Genomic DNA, 25,117 nt, shown 5'->3' on the forward strand with positions numbered 1-25,117 from the left:
GTAGAGCACGGAGTTGTTTATACTACATCCATGCGAATATAGGGGCATATTACCAACAACTAGCGATAATTATCGCTATGTTGGCTTAGCGGCAATATTTTTATCGCCGAGCTGCGGCGATTTTTATCGCTTAGGAACCTTGCTATTATCAAGGTTTATCTTCTAAGCGATAAAAATCGGCCGAAATGCATGAATATCGCTGGAAAGTCCGCGATATTCATGCATTACCGAGCTAATGCTCTTAGCCATGTTATCCACCTACCATTGGATAACATGGCTAAGAACTGCTATGGGGCAGGTGTTAGCTTTTGGAGATATTCTCGCTTAGTGCGAATATCTCCAAAAGTTGGTAATAGGAGATAGCGATGTTAGCGACTGTTTCCAGTCGCTAACATCTTGGCACGCCCACTTTGCATGTCATTAGTGATAAATTTCACTGACATGCAAAGCGGGGCCCAAGATGGTTGCTATTTCCTACTAGCTGTGGCTAACTGGTGTTACCGACAGCTAGGTAATAGGGAGATAATTTAATCTCTGCTTTCTTGGCTTTTAAAGCCAAAAAAGCGGAGATAAAACCCCTTGATAATATGCCCCTAAATGTGTACATTTCACTTTATTACTTTAACATAGACCATGTGCATTTTTAGTACTAATTATGGAGCAGAAGCATTAGTAATACTCACATTGTCATGGCTCAGCATCGCCCCCTTTGGTAGGCCAGTAGTACCGGAGGTAAAGACCACAGTGCAGCACTGGTTGACCTTCAGGCAGCTTATGATATCATTCAGTTCAAAATCAGAGATGTCTTTTCCGAGGTGCATAAACTCTTTCCACTGCATTCGGACATCAATGTATCAGAAAAACAAAGGTGACATCAAAATCTACCCATGAAGATGGAAACTCAGCTTGTCAATATAGATTAAAAAGAGTGATTACTTGATTTTTGCACACATTTTCTCATGTGTTCTTCTTTTGAATTGAGCAGTGAGATTGTGAGCATTGTGTGGTTATGCATCATTGGTGACTGGTAGAACTGCTCTCGGCAAAGAAAAATCTGCTTCTAAAAAACGGCTTTTGTGAACTATGTAATAAAAATGCACTCAAGCAGAACAAAATCTGTAAACATAATACACGTTGTCACTTCTTTTTTGCCAAAACCTCAATTTGAAAGCCAGTACACACCAATAATGTTCTTCCTGCTACAGCGTATTATTTTCTAAATGAACAACTACACAACATCTGCATCTAAGGCACCCGTTGCCTGGATGTTGAAGAATTGAAAGTACTAGGGGCCATATTATCAAGAAAGGGCGATACATTATCGCCGCTTTTATCGGCAGGAAACTGCCTCTAAAGCGGCGATAATGGGCTTGATAATATGCCCTTGTGAATTCCCATAGAAGCCCAGGTTAACACCAGAACCTGGGCTTCTATGGGAATTCACAAAGGCATATTATCAAGCCCAATATCGCTGCTTAAGCAGCAGTTTCCTGCTGATAAAAGTGGCGATAATGTATCACCCTTTCTTGATTATATGGCCCCCAGAGATGCCTCAATGAAAGGCCAAGCTGGGCCCGGCTGCCAGTGATTGAAACAGAATGTTATCTCAAGAAAACAAATAAAAGAGCAGCATCAAAATGTGAAATCTTACCAAAGTCCATTATCATGTAAACAACAGCAAAGAAGAGGCAACGAATACAAACAAGGAAAAGATAGCAAAATGTGACCTGGTACAGGTCGAAAGAGGCATTTCAAAAGAAATACTAAAATAAGCAGAGAGTAGTAATAGTAACAATGAATCCATAGCTCCAGAATTGCTTGTAACATTTGGGCTGACCCAAGCAGTATCCTACTTAAGGGGTACAATACGAGTGGGAATTAAGTACAGTCTACAGTTAATATGCAATAGCCCCACATAGAGAACTGCTAACACGTGGAATTTCTACAATTTACCCAGATGCATATATAACCAAAAAATTAATTGGCAGCTAAACTGAACAGGGATTACAACAAGTCTACATCTGTGATTAGGGTAAGTAATGACAACTGACACCAAAAACATGATTTAAATTACAGATACTCAAAGAAATCAAGCTGTATCCATAGTAATCATATTGTTAATGGTTAATCTTCTTCATTGAAACCGTTCTCAATCAGTCAAAATCTGTAAATGTTTACCTAGCCATTTCTATCTGGGGCTCTGTCAGTGTTTTATACTGTCTCCTTCAGTTGGTATTCTATATTTTGAAACACCATGGATTATCCTTAGAAATTCAAGGATGTTTATGATACATCTTTACCTCTCTATCTCCTCTACTATTGACATATCTCACCTTTCTAATAATGTGGAGACGTTTCAAAGGTGGATTGCTCTGCAGTGCTTAAAGCAACCCACCGAAAGCTACATCTGTGTTGATCACTGCAAAACAATAATAACTACCAGAATATTCAGTGATAAAGTACTGACTGTAGTAAACCTCTTCTTCATAATTATGCAACATCTTTTTGTTTAATCTTAAGGGAGGTAACATATAAATTCAAATTAACACCATCACTAGCAGCCCATGTTAACAGCTTATGTTAGTATAGGCCATAAGTCAATTCATTCTTGAACCATCCCTCAATACTTTCATGCAAGCCCTCATTGTCTTCAGTTTGCAGTGTTTTAACTGACTCTTCACTAATCTACCCAAAGTCCATCTCACAACATTTAGTCAGTTTTCCAATTTTATCTTGATGCAAGAAAGTTGCCCATATTACATCTAAAATGGCAATGCTATGAACCAGCATCATTTAGTGCCCCATCTCTTTATATAAAAATGATATCCTCTGCACGTCTCTTATCATGTGTCCCGTTAAGTTGGAATAGGTTTATTGATAATTGAATTAAGTTAGTAGGCAACTGAACTTTTAAAGAGAATTTGGCCTCAGATATGGAAACTGAGACAGTGGGAGAAACCCTCCCTTAGTAGCAAGACTACATCAGGGTTGTCCTGATGGTTACTTCATTGATTGAGAACTGTGAAACTACTGAGTCTACCTGCTCCTAGAGAACACTAAGATCCAGATTTAATAGCCTTTTATGCAATGCAGTGAAGCAAATCAACTTCTTCTGCTGTGTTGCGTGAAAGAGAGAGAGGGACCATATTTTCCAAGATATCGCACATTTCTGCTCTCCCATATTGCTGACTCATTTGAGGCAGTATAGTGCCAACATGGGCACCTTTACACCTCGGTGCAAGGTTGCCTGCGTTACAAAGAGAATTGTTTTTGTGCACAAAGTGATAACAATCTCAAAAGGCCTGTTCCACTTTCTATGGGGGATATTCTCAAGAACGTGTGATAACCATTGCAAAAGTTACTTAACGCAACTTCCAACATTGCAGTCTATCGTGGGAAAATGATGCCGTGTTAAGCAAGCATTCTCAACGCGGCGGGACCATGCGATAGTCCCGTGTCAACTGCGTTAAAATCAACGCCATGCCACAAAAATGCGAACGCGAATGCAAGAAAAGCTGCGATGAGGCCAATAGCGATACTAAAATCAGTGAAAAACAGCTACAGGGCTGCAAGTCACACGCGCCAGGCGGGAAAAACCACCATAAAAGTAGAAAAAAAAACTGACAAACAAATGCCAAACAACAGAGAAGCACAATGGACATTGCAGGAGCAAGGATGGAGGACAACCAGAACCCCAGAAGCCCCCGGGAGGACCTAAACAAATTGACTATGGCTTTCCATCGTGGACAATTTTAATGCAGTCGGAGTGCTGAAGAGGAAAATGGAAGAGGTCAAGAGGCGCTGGAATGACGTCAAGAGCAAAAGCAAGCTGAAACTCGCCAACAATCGAAAGGCAGCAATGCAGACTGGAGGTGGGAGTCCTACTCCACAGGAGCTGGACCACATTGAGAAAATGGTGTGCACAGTCATCAGTTTGGAGATGGTGACTGGAGTCGGGGGACCTGACACTGCTCAACATGACCGGACACAACAGCAACAGGGTGAGTAATGACTAGGGGGATGGGGGAGATGGGCACAATGGCACACATGCACAATTGAGCAGAGCACATATTCGGACATACCATGACCCAGACTACCAACACCTACCAAGAGACCAATGTACCCAAGTATGATGCATCTCAGCACTGTATAAGCACAGAAGGCAAAGACACATCGCAGGAAAAGAGCAGCAAAACAGAGCAGCAGGGGCCGCAACCCCGAAAGGCAGCACAGAAACATAACATGCAGAGCACAGCAACACTGACAACAATGTGGCACAAACTGCAACACACCCACAACAGAACACAGGACATAATTGGTGGCGAATGGGTGTAGACACTGGCCAAGCACAAGTGCCATTGCAAGGAAATGTGAGACGACAATGGACACGTACAAAAACACACACGTCTGTTGTCAAAATGTACACTGTCCCCATCAAATACGCAGGTCTTCACAAACAGCCACAATGTACACAGTCATTCAGTCTGCATGTAAACATGTACAATGTGACAACACACATGTGAACATATTGTTAAACTGCATCTCCCTTTCACATTGCAGAGGGACAATCAACACCTCTTGCAGAGCAGCCCGACCCTCTCTTCTCTGATGACGAAGAGGACCACCACAGCTTCGACTATGATGCACTCCAAGAGTTCATTGACAGCCCATCTCCAGGAGCAGGGCAGCCCAGCTGCAACAAGGACACCCCCCCCCTGCACAAACCACACAGCAGGCAGCACCCACCACCACGGCTGCCTCCCAGGACCCCCACGAAGAACACATGGCCTTCCAATACCGTGTGTTGGGATGCCAGGAGCAGCTGCTTGCACAGGTGCAGCTGGGCTTTGACGGCATGAAGACAAACTAGATTCCATACCTGGGTGTCTAAGTTCCATCAGGGACCACTCACAGTCCCTAACGCACACCCACAGTCTGCTCCATGCCCTCCAGTGAACAATGGCTGACATCGCCAGAGTCGTGACTGTGAGGCAAGAACGACTGGCCAGTCAGGGTGGCTCCAGCGAGCACTTCCGGGAGTTGGGACTCATGCGGAGGCTCATGGAGATCATGGAGTGGGCCAATGCAGAGAGAGCGGCTGCCACGGCTGCACACCAGCGAGAGGTAGCTGGGTTTCACAATGATCTCAAAACCATCCTCATGGCATTGCTGCTACAAGGCCTGGCGCAGATGCATGCTGCTGCTGCCACTCCATCCAAATTCGTGCACCCTGAAATGTCAGTGCCACACAGTATGGCAGACATTCCCTCTCCAGCCCCGGTGGTGTCACTGCCACACAGTGCTGGGGAAAGGCCAGCACTACCCACACGTGAGGCACATGCAACAGCAGAGGACGAAGATGTGGATGAAACCTCCTTACTGGTACAGATGAAACTATGGCATTCACCTCCACAATATGGCCAGTTTCAGCTTGGTGCTGCCCCCTGCATCATCACCTTCCACTGTCCCCCGATACACTCTGCGACACTCACCTTGGAGCTCGACATGGACTACCATATTCTGTTTGCTCGCTAATGAGACAGCCATCGGAATGCGGACTGAATTCTTCCTCTAGATTGGACTTCTCATTCCCTGAAGGACTCTGGCTGGTCCTCCATGGCCCAACCTTTGAAAGTGGGCTTTGAATGGCCCTGTACTGCTCCAGATGCAAAACTCCACAGGATGTGCATAAAACATTCCGAATCACACAGTTGTGTTGTGTCTGTGGTTTTTCAAATGTGGAAGTATGGATGCATGTAGGGTCAGTGAATTCCTCTTATGTCCATGTGGATCATGTCATTAGACTTGGGTCACAGGGTGACATATTGCCGATTGTCATCCGGGTTGCGCTGACGCAACAACAGCAACACATGCATTTGTTACTTTCTTGTCCAGCCCCATACAGGACCATGCACAGAGCCCAGGTGTTATCATTCAATGCTGGACTGGCATACACCAGGCCAGCCCACTATACTCATGCTCCAGGGGGGGCAACAAGACCACATGTGCCAGGACTCCCCTGTAGTGATCTTCTGATCACAGGTCTAGTTGTCAGCATGCCACGGCCACTCCCTCACGGCTGGTTTATACCCACACCACACCCATCCAGCACACATCACAGGACATGTGACCCTCACAATAAAAAGGGCAAGGCGCACGTGCAAAATGCCATTTCCTTACTCTCTTGGGGTGTATCTGTGTGGTGTGCATGTAGGCACGGGGGCCCAAGGGCCTGCAACAGCACATTCTGCAGGCCCGGAGGTGGCATGATGATGTCCGCACCACGATACCCAATCATGGACGGTCCATGACTAGTGGGGCACAGACTTGGTGGCACCGGATGCACTGCGGCCGGCACAGGCACACCGCCATGGGATGGTGACTTTGGGTGCACTGAGGTAGGGACACCTTAAGTGCTGAACGGGCGTGCAGCCTGAGATGATGCCCCATCCTGGCGGTCTGGATGGCTCAGGTTTTGTGTGCCCTGCTGGACCGCAGTGTAGGCCTGAGCTGTTGGGCAGTGTAGCCCTAATGCCACGTGGCATCGCCTCCTGGATCACAAAGTTAGTGGCACCTATGAGGCTGAGTAGGTGTGCAGCCTGCGATGGTGCCGGGAGCACTGGTGTGTCCTCTTCCATTGAGAAATCAAGACCCAGCACCAAATGTGAGACCTGGGTGCCCGCGAAGCAGAGCTGCATCATGTGGAGGGTGACATGTCCACAGGCCCTGGGCTTGGGGCTTGTAGCAGGACGTTGTGGGCCCTCTTTTCTACATGCTGGTGGAGGAATGCGAGCAGTGATGCCTGGGTGCGTAGGGGCGGGCAGTCACTGCTGGGCGATGAAGAGGGGCTGGGGTACAGCTGCCTGGGTGCGCACGGGCAGGCAGGCGATGATGTTGTGTGCAATTGTAGGTCCTTTTCCGTTCAGGTATCTGGACTCTGTTTCAGATGTGGGACTTGGTGAACTGCAATTTCATACCGGCACATGGTTGGAGACACACCAGTGGCAGCAGGTAAGCAGTGTGGCCTGTGTGCCCAGTGTCAGCACTCTCTGTCCCTGTCCCTCTTTTATTTTTTCTATCTACCCCCCCCTCTCTGTCTGTCTCTCGCTCACCCTCTCTGTCCGTCTTTCTCTCGCTCACCCTTTCTGTCTGTCTTTCTCTAGCTCACCCTCTCTGTCCATCTGTCTCTCGCTCATCCTCTCTGTCCGACTGTCTCTCGCTCACCCTCTCTGTGTGTCTTTCTCTTGCTCACCCTCTCTGTCCGTCTGTCTCACGCTCGCTCACCCTATCTGTCTGTCTTTCTCTCGCTCACCCACTCTGTCTGTCTCTATCTCCCTCTCCCCCTCTCTGTCTGTCTGTCTCTCGCTCACCCTCTCTGTCCGTCTTTCACTCGCTTCACCCTCTCTGTGTGTCTTTCTCTTGCTCACCCTCTCTGTCCGTCTGTCTCACGCTCGCTCACCCTATCTGTCTGTCTTTCTCTCGCTCACCCACTCTGTCTGTCTCTATCTCCCTCTCCCCCTGTCTGTCTGTCTGTCTCTCGCTCACCCTTTCTGTCTCTCTTTCTCTCCCTCACCCTTTCTGTCTGTCTGTCTGTCTCTCACTCTCTCTCCTTCACTCTCTCTCTCCTTCGCTCTCTCTCTCTCTGTCCTTTGATGTGTGCGGGACACACCTTCTCATCATGATTTTTGTCTTGCAGGCTGTGACCTATGGTCTGTCTCGAGGGGAGCCACCATGTGTCTTCATTTCTGTTCTGTGTTTATTTTATTAAATTATCATTTGTTGCTTGGAAGGTGAATGTGTGATGCTCGTTTTTGTGATGACACATGCATGTCACCAGATGTGATTGTGCGACATCATGCAAGTTATTTGGTATATGATCTTTGTGGTTGATGTGACATATCTTTGTCCGGGGGTGGGTGGGGGTGCCTGGAGTTGGGCCCTGGGGGCCAGGGGGATATGGGATCCTGGGGGTGATGGTGGTGGGTGTTGTTGCCCTCTTGGGGCTCTGGGATGTATGTTCTGTGGCTACATGGCATCTGTTCTTCAGATGTGGCTCTGGGCTGGGCTCTCTTTTGTGGTGCAGGTTGTATTCCGACTTTGCACCAGGGTCAGAGCAGGTGTTAGTTTCCTGGTACTAATGTGCCTTATTAAATGTTTAGGGATCTTATTGCCTCTCTGTCTGTCATTGAGAATGTTGTGGTGTGGTGTTGTTGCAGCTTTTTGCTCGGGAAACCCTACTCTGCATCTCATTAGCGATATTTGCCGGGGTCGTCCTTGGCGAAGATTTTTATTTCTGCTATCGCCGGAAAACTGGTGATATGGGCTGTTTACACCAGCTTGTGAATGGGGTGGTAAGTTTATCACACATTTGGCTGCGTAAAGGTGCCGATAACTCGGTGATAGCTCCTTGAGAATATGGCCCTAAATGTGCTGCAGATTGAAGAATACATAGAAAAAGGAAATAACAAGGAGACAAAAAGATTTTTCTCCTCATTACACCTTCCTCTGGGAAGCGTAGTGATTTCCCATATCTCAGGTGTAAAATCCTTTGTAAAATCCATGGGTGGACGCAGAGGAACAGCCATGTTCCACCTATGGAATTCCACCCAGAATAAAAAAGAACGCAATACAGGGCAAGTTGCTGCATTTCATTACATTTTTTTACAAAGGCACAGAAGGTGGCAGAAGTCACCCCTTGTGTAGCTTTGTAAATATCTACTAATATTTTCCATCATTGATGGGCCACAAAAGAGGCTCAACCATGACACAAAATGTTGGTAAGTTAGGCTCTAGGTTCAGATTTTTTCGATTAGTCGAAACTAATATGAGGAAGCCTTCTTTAATCGCCTTTCAGCTTTAATTGTGTAATCCTTAGGACAGTTGAGCAGACCCTGTCCTATTTTCACTGAGAGAAGACTTCTTTTTGATTTGGCTGATTTCCCATGGCCAGAGTGTTGAGCTACATGCTTGAGCACTCATACTTTCCTCTTGAACCTCAAACTTGGTTCATCCGATGCTGACATCTTCCTCATAGGATTTCCCCTTGCCACAGCTGATACTGTATTTAGAATGGGGAAAGTTTCCTTTATGGCACTAGCTTGGGTGATATTTTGCTTGCTGTGTGTGATGATATTTTTTTCTTATATATACTAATATAATAAAGAGAGAGCCCATACCTTTGAGGCGGGTAATCTCAGTAACCACAGCACCAATCACAACACCTAATACAGCGTTGGAAAGGGCAGTTGCCGCAGAAGGACATAGTCTATGCAGACGCCCACCATATACATTTAAAAGGTAAAAGAACCGTGCCAGCAAAGTAGTCCCGAGTGGGCGTGTCTGCGTTGTGCGGTGGGCGTGTGCTGGGGGGCGTGACAAATGCTGGGGGCATGTGGTACGTTCCGCCCTTCATGCCATGTCTAATATTGTGTGCTGTGGGCGTGTGCTGGGGGCGTGGGCGTGTGCGGGCCCCGGAATTACGAAAACAAAAAAAGCGAGCGTTGTGCCCAATATTTGGTTGTTTTTTCTTCCCAGGTTCTGTATATTCTAGCTCCGGGTGTGCTTGCCCCGGGCTGCCAGTGATGTGCACCTACTTTACTGTATGTAGGTCAGGCATGGCGCTATTCCCAAGGGCCAGAAGGAGCGCAAACAGGGGCCATTGTGCAGGAAATCGAATCTCGCCTTATTGTCCGGTGACGCCTGAAGCGCACACTGGAGATTTTCCACTTCTGTTGCACACAGGCCTCGCGCCACGCACATCCGGACACAAGGCCCACCTCCACAGAAATAGCAAGAGAGGGCCTATCACTCCCCCGGTAAGTACATTGTTGGCACGGCGGCCCACATCTCCAGCAACATACTCATATTTTTTCACCACCCATTTCAAAAATGCACAGGTCTCTCTCATTGATGGCCAGCACCGACATACACTTTTAGACACACCTCCCGCCAGAAGTTCTAGAATTGCAAACTTTAGAGCTGGGGAGCTCGGTTCAAATCTCGGCATCAGCTCAACATCCTGTGATTCCAGGCAAATCGCTTTGTCTCCCCGTGCCTACCACAAATGAATGTGTTATAGTGTAATGTAAATTGATTGTGCTCAAGCCATGTTGTCGAGTTCGAGCTATATAATATTGCAAGGAAAAATAAAGTAGGGAAACTCGAGTTCACACACTATTGACCGCGCACTCTTAAGTGCATCAGCAGTGCACTGTGAATCGGAGCGCTTTACAGGCCTGTCAGAGATAAGAAATGCTATCAAAATTAAATACTACAAAACAATATAATACTGCTAGAAAACAGGTGGTTTCCTGGGTCCTTCAAACGCTCTCTGGACTGGCGACCTCCTCAGATAGAAACAACTCTCCTGCAGATTATGGAGGGTGCTCAAATATTAGGATTTAGGCATTTGTAATGGTCATTTTTATTGGGCAATATTTGGTGTTCTGGGGGCATGGCCAATGGGCGCGGCAATCAGCAAGGGGTGTGACCAATGGGCGCGACAATCGGCCGGCAGCAATTCATACCCGGACAACGTCGGGACGGGCTGCAAGTAATATATAAATGCAGACTGCATACTCATTTTAACAGGTATGCTCTCCAAACATATGTTCTTCAAATTAACTTTTAATCTGAACCACATATTTATCAAAACCCTTAAGGTTTGGATACCATCCTCTGTGTTGCTTTTGTGGACCCACATTTGTTTTGCTGAATTTGCAATGTATTGCTGATGTTAGCTTCTTTCTTACACTTCACGTCGATAATCAAAAGAACATACGACTGATGGGGAATTCTGTTTGAAGAGGTTGACATTCCAGAAAGCCCGCTCCACCAAGTGGTGTTAGAGGATGGCTTGTCACTGAAGTGCAGGAAGGTAAAATACAATGGAAATGATCTAGAGGATGCTTAAGTCCAGTTCATGCCCCTAAAAATCATGACCCATTTGGAAGAATGGCAGTATTTTGCTGGTTTTGAAAGTGGTCGCGGTGGTTGATGAATGGGTATAAATAGGTTTGTGAGTCACAATCTGTCTATATCAAGCCTGAGGTGCTCTGTTAATATTGTGTGTTTTTTGCACTGTTTATGATATTATTTTGTGAATGCATATGCTTAATATTTAGCAGTTGATGTTATATCAGGCTCATCATATCTATCCTTGATAAATGAAAAATCTAAGAAGAAGAGAGCTCAGGGAGAAAAAGAGGAGGAGGCCCAGGATAAGCCTGATACTGGCAGTGACTCTAGTGACCAATTCCTGAAGAAATTGCTGCCCTCCTGAGCACTACCTTATAACATAGTCCAGCCAGTTGGAGATGGAGGTACTGCTGGTAAAGGCAATGGTGCTACTGCTCCCGATGACCAACATGTAATAGACACGGGGATCTGCCCTACAACCCCAGTTAGCACTGTTCCAGCTCCCAAACATATTGTTGTGACTTCCTATTTAACTGTCCCAGTTATACCAGGCCTTGGAGTGACTACCCCTGTTGTAACGACCCAGATACTGACTGTTCTTGCTTTGACTGCCCCAGAAGCCGTGGCTTTGGTACCTACAGATTTGAGTATGCTGCTGGAATGCCTGCCACTGTTATTATACACGAGACACAGAAATCACAAGTGCCAATTTGAAGCTCTAACCAATTTGCAAGGCCTTTAAAACAAGGTGGGATGCTAGCATTTCCCACCCCATTGATCAAGGTGCTATGGGATTCTTGGATTTTGGAGTGATACCTCGATTGTTTGAGGACTCCCTGAAAGTAGTGAGACCAAGGTGCTTGAGGATGAACCGGTGGTCCAGTCAAGTTTGAGACCATTAGATATTTCCAGATTGAGAAAAGAGTTAGATGAGCACATTATAGGAAGTCTTGACTTCAGTTATATGGATCAGTATCAGGAGAATGAGCTTATATATTTGACCCGTGTGGTGCAAGCAGATGACAAACTAAAATTATTGGCCAATAAATATATAGTAGACTTTTCTAGAAACAAGACTTTTCAGGTGAGTTTTTGACCTCAGCCAGAAGATGAAGCAATAATGAATGTGAGGACTTTTGGAATGAAGATACATGTTAAGTAATTGGTTAGCTGCATACAGATTTAGAGTAGTGTAGATAGATTAAGGGACAGGTGTGCCAAAAAAGGAAGAAATATAAGGGACAATAAAAAGCTGGAGAAATTATAAAGATGCCTACAGCTCCCCCAGATGAAACTACAGCTATGACTTGCACTTTAAGAGAGGTACATGGAGGAGGATATGTGCATGCATCCTAAAGTCACTGAAAATAATAGAATATTCTAAGAGGACTGTTGTGTTTTTATTTCCTCAATGACACCTCAAAGGCAACCCCAACTCCCACTCCCTTCCATCTCATTAACGATCTCTTAAATACTGCAAACAACCTACAGAAGCTCCAGCCAAGGAGAATGAAGTATGCAATGCCAAGGATTATATATATATGTGATGTTGCTTACCGTGTACAGGTTAGGTCTCTTTATCTGAAGCTCACCACAATATTGTACGATGGCCTTGAGATGAGGCAGCCGGTCCTGGATCTAAAGAAAAATCATAAGGAAGATGACAAAATTAAATGTATTCCTTCCTTAAACAAAGGTATTAGGAAATGTACAATCCCTTCTATAAAAATGAACAATTTAATGCTTGTCTTGTGTATTTTTCATTATATGAATTTTGATGCATTGATTATCTTCTCACTGTCCCTCATTTCCTCATGTGAATACATATTTACATAGAGAGTCCAATCTGTCTTACTCCTTTTCTGAAATTTGGACTTCAAGTGAAGGAAGTGTGGTGGGAGTACACAGCATGGATAGTATACCACAACTATGCTGTCACACATTCCTCTTGCTCTCTCAAGTTCATGTCCCACAGTTTGGGCACTTGATGACAGATTTACTAAGATTTCTCACAATGCAGGGCAGTAAGCAAAGTTTCTTCACTAAATTGTATGAAATGTACAGAGCAGATATGGTGTAATTCCGCTCCATCCTTGTGCTCCTGCACTTTGTGCCGCCTTTTGCCAGTGGAGGCACCCTTGAGCCTTTCTCCAAGAGAAGGTTTACCTTCCTGCACAAATACAATCCCTAAAGGCATTTTCCTTTTTCTCTGTGTGACGCGGAAGGCATCACACATAGAAAAAGGAAGTGACAAGGAGAAATTAAGATATTTCTCCTTGTTATACCTGGGTTTGTGAGGTTTAACCACTTTTACGTGACCCCAGGTTTATTTACCTTAGTAGATCTGGGTTGCGTCAAGATCCATGGGTGGATGCTTGTAATGCCCATGCTTTAGCCATGGACCTCCACAGACGTAAGGTAAAGCAAGGCAAAGTATGCTCTGCCGGGCGCCACTTTTCTTTATAAAGCCACGCTGGGTACCGCAAATCAGCCCTTGTGTGGCTTTGTAAATCTCTACTAACATTTTACCTAAAGGCTGTGCCAAAAAAGTGGCACAGCCACAACACAAAATGTTTATAAATCAGCCCCTTGACGTCTTGCAATACAACAACCCTAATATTAATTCTTGAGATCTATTTGTAACATACAGGTCACAGGCTGCAATATTTGCAGGATATTCACTAAATGTATCTTTGAGAATTAAAAAGAACCAAACTTCACTAATGGTGACAGTTGACATTTGATGTGCTTTATAATAATGGTCATAATTTGATCTGGTGGGAGTGGTTAAGGAGGAGAGAATCAAACTAAAGCAAAGTGCTGCTTTCACCTGGCTTTATATTTGATTGTGCTACAGGAACATATATGAACAATACCTCTAGGAGCCCTGTTTATTTCCAGCATTTCCATATCTTGCCATTTATCTGCATTTCAGCAACAATTCCGAGGATTTTGAGGGCCTAATGTTGGGAAAAGATACAGCAGTACAATTTTACCTCATCCCTAAGTGTAGCTTCCATACTCTTGTTACACATAAAAAAGCTCCCTAGCCACAGATGCCCTTGCACTACAAAAGGATGAGACTTTAGAACCATGTTCAATTCTGTTGTTTGATCCCACCTTGACAGTGTTAACACTCCACTGACTTATAGCAAAAGTAGATAGTATATAGTATATGTGGCTCATCCCATTAGAGTATTATGAGACTATGATGAGGTGACTCCACCTTTAAAATCCTGTACTGGCATCATTGTTTTCCTGCTCAGTATGTTATCTCTGACATTCCCCAGTGCCTGACAACTCATGGAAATTCTAATATTCCCCTGTTGGTGATGACAGGGGCATTCAGTAAATATCTAAAAGCCATCAACAAACAACCCACCAACCACCTCGAACTCCACAACCTACATGACCACATCCAATCAGGTTTACATAGCAACCACAGCACAGAAACAGCACTCATCACAGTCACTGATGACATCCACACAATTGTAGACTGTGGAGAAACCCTAGCCCTCATCCTACTTGATCTCTCTGATACCTCTGATGCAGTCTCTCTCCGTACCTTTGTCACAATACTGCACGACAAAGGCACCCAAGGAACAACTCTCACCTGGAATCGCTCCTTCATCAGAGAACACAGAGAGTCAGACTACCTTCCTGCATATTGAAACCCAAGATTCTGATCTGCAGAGTCCCCCAGGTTACATTGCTGATCCCCACCCTGTTTAACAACTATATAACAAGCTCGCCAATAATTTAAGATTACATGGAATCCCCATCATGTCCTACGCCCATGACACTCTGACCAACAAGTCCACCACCACTAAAACCAAATTCCCCAACTGCATGATCAGCAAAGTTGACTGAATGATAGCCAACAGCCTCACACTCTTCTCCAACAAGAAAGAAATGTTGATCTTCAAGAACAAGTGATCTCTCTGGGAGTCCACTAGGTAGGTATCAGAGCTCAGACCCACACACTTACTAACCAACCACACAGGAAACCTGGAAATCATTCTTGACGACAAGCTAAACTTGACAGCACTTGTCAACAAAGTCAGCCCCTCTTGCTTCCATATACTCTGCATGCTACACAAGATCTTCAAGAGACTACCCAGGAATGCCAGATGCTCCATCACGTAAGCCCTCATCACAAGCAGACTACAGCAATGCACTTTACGCTGGGATCTCCAATCATCTTCTCCACCAATTCCAGACCATCCAGAATTCAACAGCAAGTCTCATCCTCAACCTCCCACAGCACACCCACATCACACCACATCTCGGAGAGCTCCACTGGCTCCCCATACCTCAACAATCACCTTCATATCCATCAAACCACCAGACACCTGATCTCATCCTTCATTTTGTAATCGGGAGCCAGTGACAAGATGCACTCAGGCTCTGGAATCGAAGGGTGCGGGCTCGATGATTCCTCTGGATTGAGGGCTGTAGTGTTGAACACCCGGTCCCTCCAGAAGCACAATTTGGAAATTTCTATGCTTCTTCAGGAGTAAGGGCCAGATATCCTTGTAGAACGGAAACCTGGCTGGAGGAAGCCTCAGGTCCCGATATAGTGGCCACCCTCCTCCTAGATTATGATAGCTTCACGTGCAGAGGACAGGGGGGGCATGGCAATGACCACAGAAAGGATAGTAGCAGAAAGCTTGAATGGAACAGAAGTCCTGGGGATAAAAATAGGGCTAAAATCCTCCTGCCTGATAGCCTTTGTAGTATACCGCCTCCCAGGTCTACCCCTTCATTTAATAGTTTGCTTAACGAAGTGGTCAGCGATTTGTGCTCCAGATACCAACAGATCCTAGTGGTGGGGGACTTTAACTACAACTGGGACCAGGCATCTAGAGAGTCCTTGACCAGCAGGTTTAGAGAAGCGATGACCATGCTAGGGCTGAAACAAATTGTGGAGATCCCTACTCATGAGAAGGGCCATACTCTAGAACTTACCTGGACTAATCTATCCGCTGCACAAATAATAGAGTATAGACGATGTAGTTGGTCAGATCATCATCTGATCAATTTCATTATCCCTCTGCCCAGTCGGCTAAAGTACCTACCTCTAGTATGGAGGAAGGTACGGAATTGAAATAAAATAGAGGAAGCCAGTCTTAGGGAGGCACTTTATGAGATAACGTACCCAGGGAGACAGATAATAGACCCGGATCTGGAATGTGAGAGACTGACAAGCCAGCTGAGGAAAGCCATTGGTAAAGTGGCCCCTGCACGGAGGGAAAGGGTAAAAAATAGAGTTAGGAGTTCCATATGGTATACGGTGGAACTAAGAGGAAAGAAACAATTCTTTGCACCAGTGTGAAAGGCAATGGCGGAAGTCATACGATCTGGAGGCCCTGGAGGAAAATAAAGCAATGCTAGCCCTTTACAAAGTAGCCATCATTGCAAAGAAATCAGCGTTTTATGAGTGGAAGATCAAGGAGGCCAAGGACACTCAGAAGGAGACCTATAATGTGTTGAGAGAGCTGAGCCAAATGCATGAACCGAAGGCAGCTGCCAATTTGGCTGATTGCAATAAGATAGAAGATTTCTTCCTAGCAAAAGTTAAGGATATCCTAACAGAAATAGGCAACACCCACATGAGCCCATGACCCCTTTTAGGTGGAGGAACCACCAGACTTTCAGGGTGGAAAGCTCTCAGTTTTTCCAACATTAGATTCAGACTCCCTAGCACATATTATGGCTAAAGTGAAATCATGGTCACCAGACGACCCCTACCCACACAAGGGGGTCGATTCCGATCCGGTAAAATGCGCTCCGAATGGTCGTACGGAGAGTTTTTTCCCCGTACGAATCGTATCCGTAGACGTCCCGTACGTACGATGAAGTACGATCCGTACTAGGTGCCGAACTCCGTACGAGTCGTACAGGACTCCGTACGACTCAAATCTCCATACGAATCTCACTCGGAACCCGCTGTACGCGACATCGCGGCACGTTTTTACGACCCAGCAAGTACGATTCGTGTCGGGTACGCGCCGTACGACCCTTTTCCTACGGGAGCCGAAAACAGTCGTAAACGCAGAGTTCGCGCCGAAACAGGTACGGAACGCCCCCCCCGGGTACGGCACGTACCCCCCATGATCGCAGGGGTACGCGGCGTACCCCTCTGGTCATGCGGGGTACGTGCCGTACACCCAGCGTACATGGGGTACGCACCGTACCCCATGTACAGTGGGTGTACGGCACGTACCCCATGTACGCTGGGTGTACGGCACGTACCCCGCATGACCACTGGGGTACGCCGCGTACCCCTGCGATCATGGGGGTACGCGCCGTACGGTGTGTAGGTGATCGTGCGCTTTTCCGTACGAATCGATGTGTACCGTACGAATCGCGTACGGGTCGGCCGATCGGGATCGGAATCGTCCGGTCGTACGGCGTCTGTACGAGTCGTACGGAAACGGCTCCGGATAGGATTCGTACGCCGGATTATTTTACCGGATCGGAATCGACCCCAAGGTATCCAAAATGATTCTTCCTGTGTTGGAGTCAGAGCTGCTTTCCTTGTTAAACCTGTCCCTGGTAATTGGTAAGGTAACAATTAACTTTAAGGCAGCCATGGGGATTCCGCTGCTGAAGAAGGCAAAGGCAGATGCCAACAACTTGAAGAACAATCAACCAATATCCAGACTTCCCTTCTTGGCCAAGGTAGTAGAGCAACATGTGCTTAGAACACTCTTGTCTTTTTTAGAGGAACATCAGCTGCTCCATGTGCGACAGTGGGCTTCAGGGCCCACCACAGTACAGAGCTAGTGATGCTCTTGTTGCTGGATCAGCCGAGGCTCACAGTCGATAATAAGAAATCGTCATCGCTGATCCTACTGGATTTCACAGCTGCGTTTGACATGGTGAAGCATGCTCAGCTACTGACCCGTATCCAGGGGCTGGGAATCACTGGCACAGTGTATCAATGGACTGCCTCTTTCTTGAAGGATCGGACACAAAAGGTCCCATTGGGGGAATGTGTGTCCAGGAAAGTCGCTCTGCCTTGTGGTGTCATGCAGGGTTCTTTGCTGTCCCCCCTGCTATTTAACATCTATCTTCAGCCACTCGTGGAAGCATTAGCACAGTTGGATTGTCAAGTGTTTAATTACGCTGACGATACACAACTAATCCTGCGGATTGACAATTGCTCAGAGGCAAGGTGTAATGTACGGAACATTCTCAGATTTACTATGAATTGGATGACCACCAACTCACTTAAATTAAATCCTGATAAGATTATAGGTATTAGCAATCACCACATGGGGCAACCCCATGTCCAATTCCTTTTGGCCACAAGAGCTAGGTACCACTCCGACACCAATGCTAGTTGTGAAGAGCTTAGGCATTAAGTTGGACACTAAGCTAACACTGAATAACCAGGTGACCTCTGTGGTAGGGAATAGTGTGGGACTTCAGAAACTTGTACCCCTCCTGTCATTCTCTACTATGCGCACCATAGTGTCAGCACTAATCGTGTCTCGACTGGACTACGGCAATGCACTATATATTGGGCTACCTGACAAATTGTCAGGGAAGGTTCAAGTGGTCATGAATGATGCAGCAAGACTGATTTTTAAGCTCCCTAGAAGATCACATGCCACACCATTGCTGCAACAACTACATTGGCTCTCAGTCAAGCAGAGGGCCAGGTGTAAGGGTCTGTGGATTTCACACAAACCCATGCACAGGACTGCACCTGAATACATCAAGGACCGGTTGAAGTGTTACTTGGCAGGAGGATGCCTCCTATCATGTGAGGCAAGCCTTTTGTCCTGCCCACGGTTTGACAAAGTCTCCTTGGCAGGCCTAGCTTTTTCGGTTGTGATTCCCCAGCTTTGGAACAAACTGCTGACGAGTCTGTGCAGGTAAGCCACCCTACTTCCCTTCAGGAGGAAACTAAAGAACTTCTTGTTTATTCAGTCTTTTGGACAAGCCAAGCCCTGACTCGTCGCTGCCTTTTGTGTGTGTTACTCTGCTTTGGGAAGGTGCTTGTTCCTACATATCCACCAATGTATTTTGGTGCATCCCCAGATTTACTAAGAATCGTAAACCTGGGAATATGTCACAATGCTTTGCCATCCCAACAGAGGTGTAATAAGGAGAAATATGTTCTTTTGTCATCATTATTTCTTGATTCTACATGCTCTACGTTGTTGAAAGAGCAAAAGGCCTCAGATGTTTCTTTTGTCCAGGACGTTGTCCCTTTCTGCACAATAACAAACCTGCCTGTGAAGCACGCACCCTTGCACCATAGTGCAAGATCGTCTGAGTTGGTGCTAGGCAGCACTCAGTACAGGAATGAACCATATCCTAGTAAATATTATGCATTTCTTCTCTCTCCATTTGACGCAGCAAGTTGTCTTACTTCATTGTGTTGTGTTGTGTTGAGGGGCCTAATCAAATACTGAACAAAATCTTTGGCAGGTTGAACCACAAAAGTCACTAAGTAAACCTGTGCTTCTCCCTCTAGTAGCTTGGTGCAAAAGCAGTCAGCCTTAACTTAAACCCAATGTGTAAAGTATTTATGCAATACTCTAATTGTAATAAAGTGAAACACAAGAAAAATCTGAAACCAATTTATTAAAACAAAGTACATTTTAATAAAAAAAATAACAGAAATTACAAAAATTGAAAGAGTTGTACCAAAGTTATTAATAAGTATGGTACAGTTCCTAAGGGGATCGTGGAAGGGAAAGGGGGGAAAAAGACACAGCTTTTGTCTTGTTGCCCTCACACACCCCGAGAGGTGTCATGCTTCATCATTGGGCCTTGCTCCTCATCGGGCTGGCGATGCAATGCTCGACGGGCTCACAGTTTCCGGGGCTCTTTGTCGGAGTTTTTTTTGGAGGAAGCCGTTGGGTGCGTGCGGGTGTGTGGGCAAGGGGTGTTGGTGTTCACAAGAGGAGTGATTTAAAATAGGTCAGGGTCGGTCCCAGTAGCAATAATTTTAATGGTAAGGGTGAATCCTGCCTAAATAAGAATAAAGTGGACGCCCTATGGAGATGTAATGTTCCTAGCAGGCCGTCTCTAAAGTTAAGACATTTTCATATTATAAATGAAAATAGAGGCAAAAAGCACAATGTGCTACTTGAGGTTGACTGGTTGCAATGGACTAGGGTAAAGTCATAATTTCAGGTTAAAACTGATATATTATGGGTCGGACACAGGGAGCAGGTTTATCCCAGTGAAGAGATTCCATCTCAAGTCTAGTACTATTCATATTGGCTACTGCTACTAGGGCTTCATTGTCAGAAAAAGGACACGGTTCCCTGATAGAATATTAATGTTAAAAACATCAATGTTCAAAATATCAAAAAAATAAATAGACTACAAAAATATCGACTCCCAGACCTTCACAGATAAGTACAAAAATATTGAATCAAAAATATTGATGTAAAAACTATTGATGTAAAAAATATTGATGTATAACATATCGATTTAAATATATATATCTAAAATAAAATGATATATATTAAACAGATAAAATATTAATATTAATGTTAACAAAATTAATACAATGCACTAATTTAATATACATTTTTTTATAAAATATTATAAATAGTTAATAAAAAAATAATAATATATATATACTTAGAAATAATCAATAAACTATTATATTTAATTTATTTTAAAACTTTAAAATGACATTCCAATAAAATATATACATATGCATAATTGATTTAAAAATATTTAAAAAAATCATTTTAGAATATATTGAAACATTAAACTATGATAAAATATTTAAACTTAAATTGCCCAATACAATCAGTGCAACATAAAAAGTTTTGGATAGAAAAATAATTACATTTACTATTTTAACTACAGTGAGTGCAACAGTAGGGAAAGTGTTGGATAGCGGAGGGGTAAAAATTAATATTCCCACTCCAAACAGTGCAACAGTAGGGTAATATTAATTTTACTATTTCCACTCCAGTGAGAGAAACAGTAGGGAAAGTGTTGAATAGTGGAATAGAAAAAATTAGCATTCCCACCCCAGTAAGTTCAACATTAGGGAAAGTGTTGGTTTTGTAATGGGGTAAAAATTACTATTCCCACACCAGTGAGAGGAACAGTAGGAAAAGTGTTGGATAGCGAAGGGGTGAAATTACAATTCCCACTACAGTAAGTGCAACAGTAGGGTAGGTGTAGAAAAGTGAAGATATACAAATTACTATTCCCACTCCAGTGAGTGTAACATTAGGGAAAGTGTTGGATAGAATATGGGCAAAAATTACTATTCACAATCCAAAGAGTGCAACAGTAGGGAAAATGTTGGATAGCGGAGGGAAAAAATTTAGTATTCCCATTCCAATGAATGCAACAGTAGGGTAAGTGTTGGATAGCGGAGGGGTACAACATACTATTCCCACTCCAGAGAGTGCAACAGTAGTGAAAGTGTTGGATAGCAGAGAGGTAAAAATTACTATTCCAACTCCAGTGAGTGCAACAGTAGGGAAAGTGCAGGATAGCGAAGAGATAAAAAATACTATTCCCAATCTGATGAGTGCAACAGTAGGAAAAGTAGGGAATAGAAGGTGGAGCTCTGTCAGCCTTGCCGCGCTAGCGCTAAAAACATTGATTGAATTCTGTGACTGCCGTATTTGTTTTATATGCACCCTATGCAATCCATTTTTAATCTTGAAATCACTGTGGCCATTACTTACCTGCTCGCTGACTCCCCGGTCCACCACATCTGCTTTGCTGTTTGAGTGGAGGGATATTGAAGAGCTAGGCACTTCCTGGTTGGGCCATTACTGGCGGCCATTTTGGGAGTATGACGCTCCAGTTCATCAGGCGTCCCAGACTACTTAACTCACGCTGCAGCGCCGACGCTCTGGAATAGAAGGTGGACCTCTGTCCGCCTTGCCTCGCTAGCGCTAAAAACGTTGATTGAATTCTGTGCCTGCCGTATTTGTTTTATATGCACCCTATGCAATCCATTTTCAATCTTGAAATCACTGTGGCCATTACTTACCTGCTCGCTGACTCCCCGGTCCACCACAGCTGTTGTGCTGTTTGAGTGGAGGGAGATTTAAGAGCTAGGCACTTCCTGGTGGGCCATTACAGGCGGCCATCTTGGGAGGTTGACGCTCCAGTTCATCAAGCGTCCTGACCTACCTCTGGGAGAATAACAGCAACGCGCAGCGGGCGCACCGAAAGGCAAGCCCGTCTGAGCCCATCCGTGCCCAGCCAGGACCAGGGGCCACAACCCCTGGTTCCCATTCTGGAACTCTAATAACTTACAACTCACTGAGGCTACATGTGCTGAAACCGCAAAGTAAACTGGAATGTTGCCACACTTTAAACCCTGCTAAGCTCCCTCTCTACTGTTGTTACTGTCACCAGCATTATAAGCCCCTGGACCACTTAGACTGAGAACCTCTGCCTAATATATCTCGAAACATGGCCCTTCTGAATTGCAGGTCACTGCCAAAACACTGCACCGAAATAGCCTTACTGATAGAAGAATATAAACTAAATGCCCTGTTTTTAACAGAGACCTGGCTACAGACGGAGAATGAGCCAGATATTATTCGTGCCCTCCCTTTGGGATACGAAATATGCAGGGCCGACCGCTTCTCCGGTAGAGGCGGAGGCCTAGCTATTATCCATAAGTATACATATAGTTGTCGATCCCTACCATCCTCATTTAACGACTGTGAAAGTATGGCTTTTTCGATTGAATTCACATCCACAAGTACCTTTTCTGATCTGCTGATTTACCGCCCACCAGAAGCCTTAAAACAATGTATTCCTAAACTCATCAATCTGGCTGCAGAATCGGCTCAGGCCCTAGCGAATTTTAAAGTGTTTGGGGACTTTAATATACATTTAGGCGACCAATCAAATTCCATTGCCTGCGGTCTTCTATCCAGCCTTCAGGCGAATAATCTTAGCCAAAAGTGTTTTCTCCCGACACATGACAGGGGACATCTTCTGGACCCAGTCTTTAGCAATTTAGATAACTTAAGTTCTGGGACTCCCATCCCACTTCCCTGGTCGGATCATCGTCTAATTCCTTTAGTGTGGATGACAAAGGCGGCTCTGCCTGCCCAGAATTCAACGGCATCCTGGGGCAGGAAATGGTTGAGACTTCCTCTGACGGAGTGGAAAATGGCTCTTGAGGTGTCAAAACCTCGAAAGGGAAATAATGTTGAGGAGGCAAATATACAGCAATAACAGCTGGATTCATGATTCCCTGGATGTTGTCCTTCCAAAAAATCTAATTTTAACAATAACCAGGAAAAACAATGCCTGTGGTTTTGTCCTGAATTAAGAGTGTTAAAGCAATCCTGCCGGGAATTAGAGAGGGCCTGGAAACAGGATACCTCACAACATAGGAAGGAGGCCTACAGGAAAGCTGTCAGATTGTACAAAAACGAGATCAAAATTGCACAAGCCCATTTCTACGAGACTAAAATTGGGACCGCTGCTAACTCCCCAAAGGAGATTTTTCGGATAGCTAAATCTCTTATTACCCCTCCTCTTAAACCTTTACCGAGGAAAGGGGCTTTGACATGCTGTAACAATCTAGCAGTGTTCTTTCAAGAAAAGATCAAAGCTATTTATACAGCCTTCCCTATCAATCCACCTGACCCACTGGAGACAGAGACAGGTGGCCCGGTCCCTGTACTGGAACAATTCCATCTTCTAGACTCAGCTATGCTAGATCTGGTAATTGCCAAGGTGTCCTTGGGCTCTCCTCTAGACCCTGTTCCACCTCAACATCTGGTGGCGACTCTTGATTCCGTTCGCACAACAATCCTGGAGGTCCTGAACTACTCAATTACAACTTGCACAGTCCCAGATCTCTGGAAGTGTGCGATGGTCAGGGCCTTGTTAAGGAAGCCTAGTCTGGATCACTCCAATCTATCCAACGTTTGCCCTATCTCCCTCTTGCCCTGGCTGAGCAAGTTGTTGGAAAAACATATCAATAACATCTTGATCAACCATCTGGAATCCAACAACTTGCTGGACACCTCACAATTAGGGTTCCGCCCCCAACATGGGACGGAGACTGCTTTGTTGACAGTGACAGAGGAGGCAAGGAAGCTGGTGGACGGGGTGGAGCGGCGGCTATCATCCTTTAGATCTTAGTGCAGCGTTCGACACGGTCAATCATGTCATCCTGACCCACCAACTCAAGAGTGTCGGAGTGTCGGGCGCTGCACTAGCATGGTTCTCCTCCTTCCTCAGTAACCATTGCTTCCAGGTCTTTGAGGGAGAGGTCGTGTCTTCCAGATTGTCTTTGGACTGTGGGGTTCCGCAGGGTTTGGCCTTAAGTCCGACGCTCTTCAATATTTATATGAGGCCTCTGGCGGGGGTGATCCGTCCGTTTGGTATTAAGAGCGTCAGCTATGCGGACGACACCCAATTAGTGGTTTCACTACACCACGACAAGGGCTCATCCAGTGCCTTGGGTCCTTGTCTTGAGGCGGTGGCCTGATGGATGGAGCTCTCCTACCTTCGCCTTAACGGGGACAAAACAGAGATTATGCTGTTGGGAAATTCATCTCCCACCATCTCTGTCTCCATGTGGCCACCATGCCTGGGCTCTGTACCATCTCCGAAGCCACTGATAAAGAGCCTCGGCTTGTGGCTGGACATCTCTCTTAACTTTGTGTATCAGGCAACGGCACTCTCATCAATTTATTCCCCTCCTTCCTTTTGAGGCAAGAAGGATAATGGTTCAGGCCCTCATATTGTCCCACCTGGACTATGGGAATGTTCTGTACCTGGGAACTCCCTTAGCCACAATAACTAAACGGCAAGTGGTTTAAAACTGTGCTGCACGGATGCTTCTCAAGGTCCCACGCTGGCAATCGGCTAGACCAGCACTAAGGCATCTTCACTGGCTGCCAATTGCTGCCAGGATACAGTTTATAGCAACGTGCTTGGCACATAAAGCTATGTGGAAGACTGGCCCACCCATCCTACATTCACTAATAACATCATACCTTCCACATAGGACTCTACGCTCTAGCTCCTTACATCTGGCTGTTATTAAAAAAAATAAGTAAGGTAAGATGGGGCTGACGCTCCTTCTTATACCCTGCTGCCAAGCTGTGGAACTCCCTCCCTCTGGCTATGCGAGGGAACGACAATCTGTTGGCCTTCCGAAAGCTTTTGAAAACCCATTTGTTTGGTATGTTTCCCTAGCTCTGCAGACTGGCTTTTT

General features: G+C 45.3%; 1 protein-coding gene across 1 annotated transcript in view; it reads right to left on the reverse strand.

Annotated features, from left to right (window-relative positions):
* The window catches only part of LOC144817709 (long-chain-fatty-acid--CoA ligase ACSBG2-like), a 443,613-nt gene that overhangs the window by 241,384 nt on the left and 177,112 nt on the right, over positions 1-25,117 (reverse strand). The window contains exons 6-7 of the mRNA XM_078674471.1: positions 12,475-12,555; positions 684-833 (exon numbers count right to left, since the gene is read on the reverse strand). Of these exons, the coding sequence (XP_078530597.1) occupies positions 684-833; positions 12,475-12,555 (231 nt within the window). The remainder of the gene's footprint in view (positions 1-683; positions 834-12,474; positions 12,556-25,117) is intronic.

This window comes from Lissotriton helveticus, chromosome 2_1 (assembly GCF_964261635.1).
Source record: "Lissotriton helveticus chromosome 2_1, aLisHel1.1, whole genome shotgun sequence".
NCBI classification, from domain to species: Eukaryota; Metazoa; Chordata; class Amphibia; order Caudata; family Salamandridae; genus Lissotriton; species Lissotriton helveticus.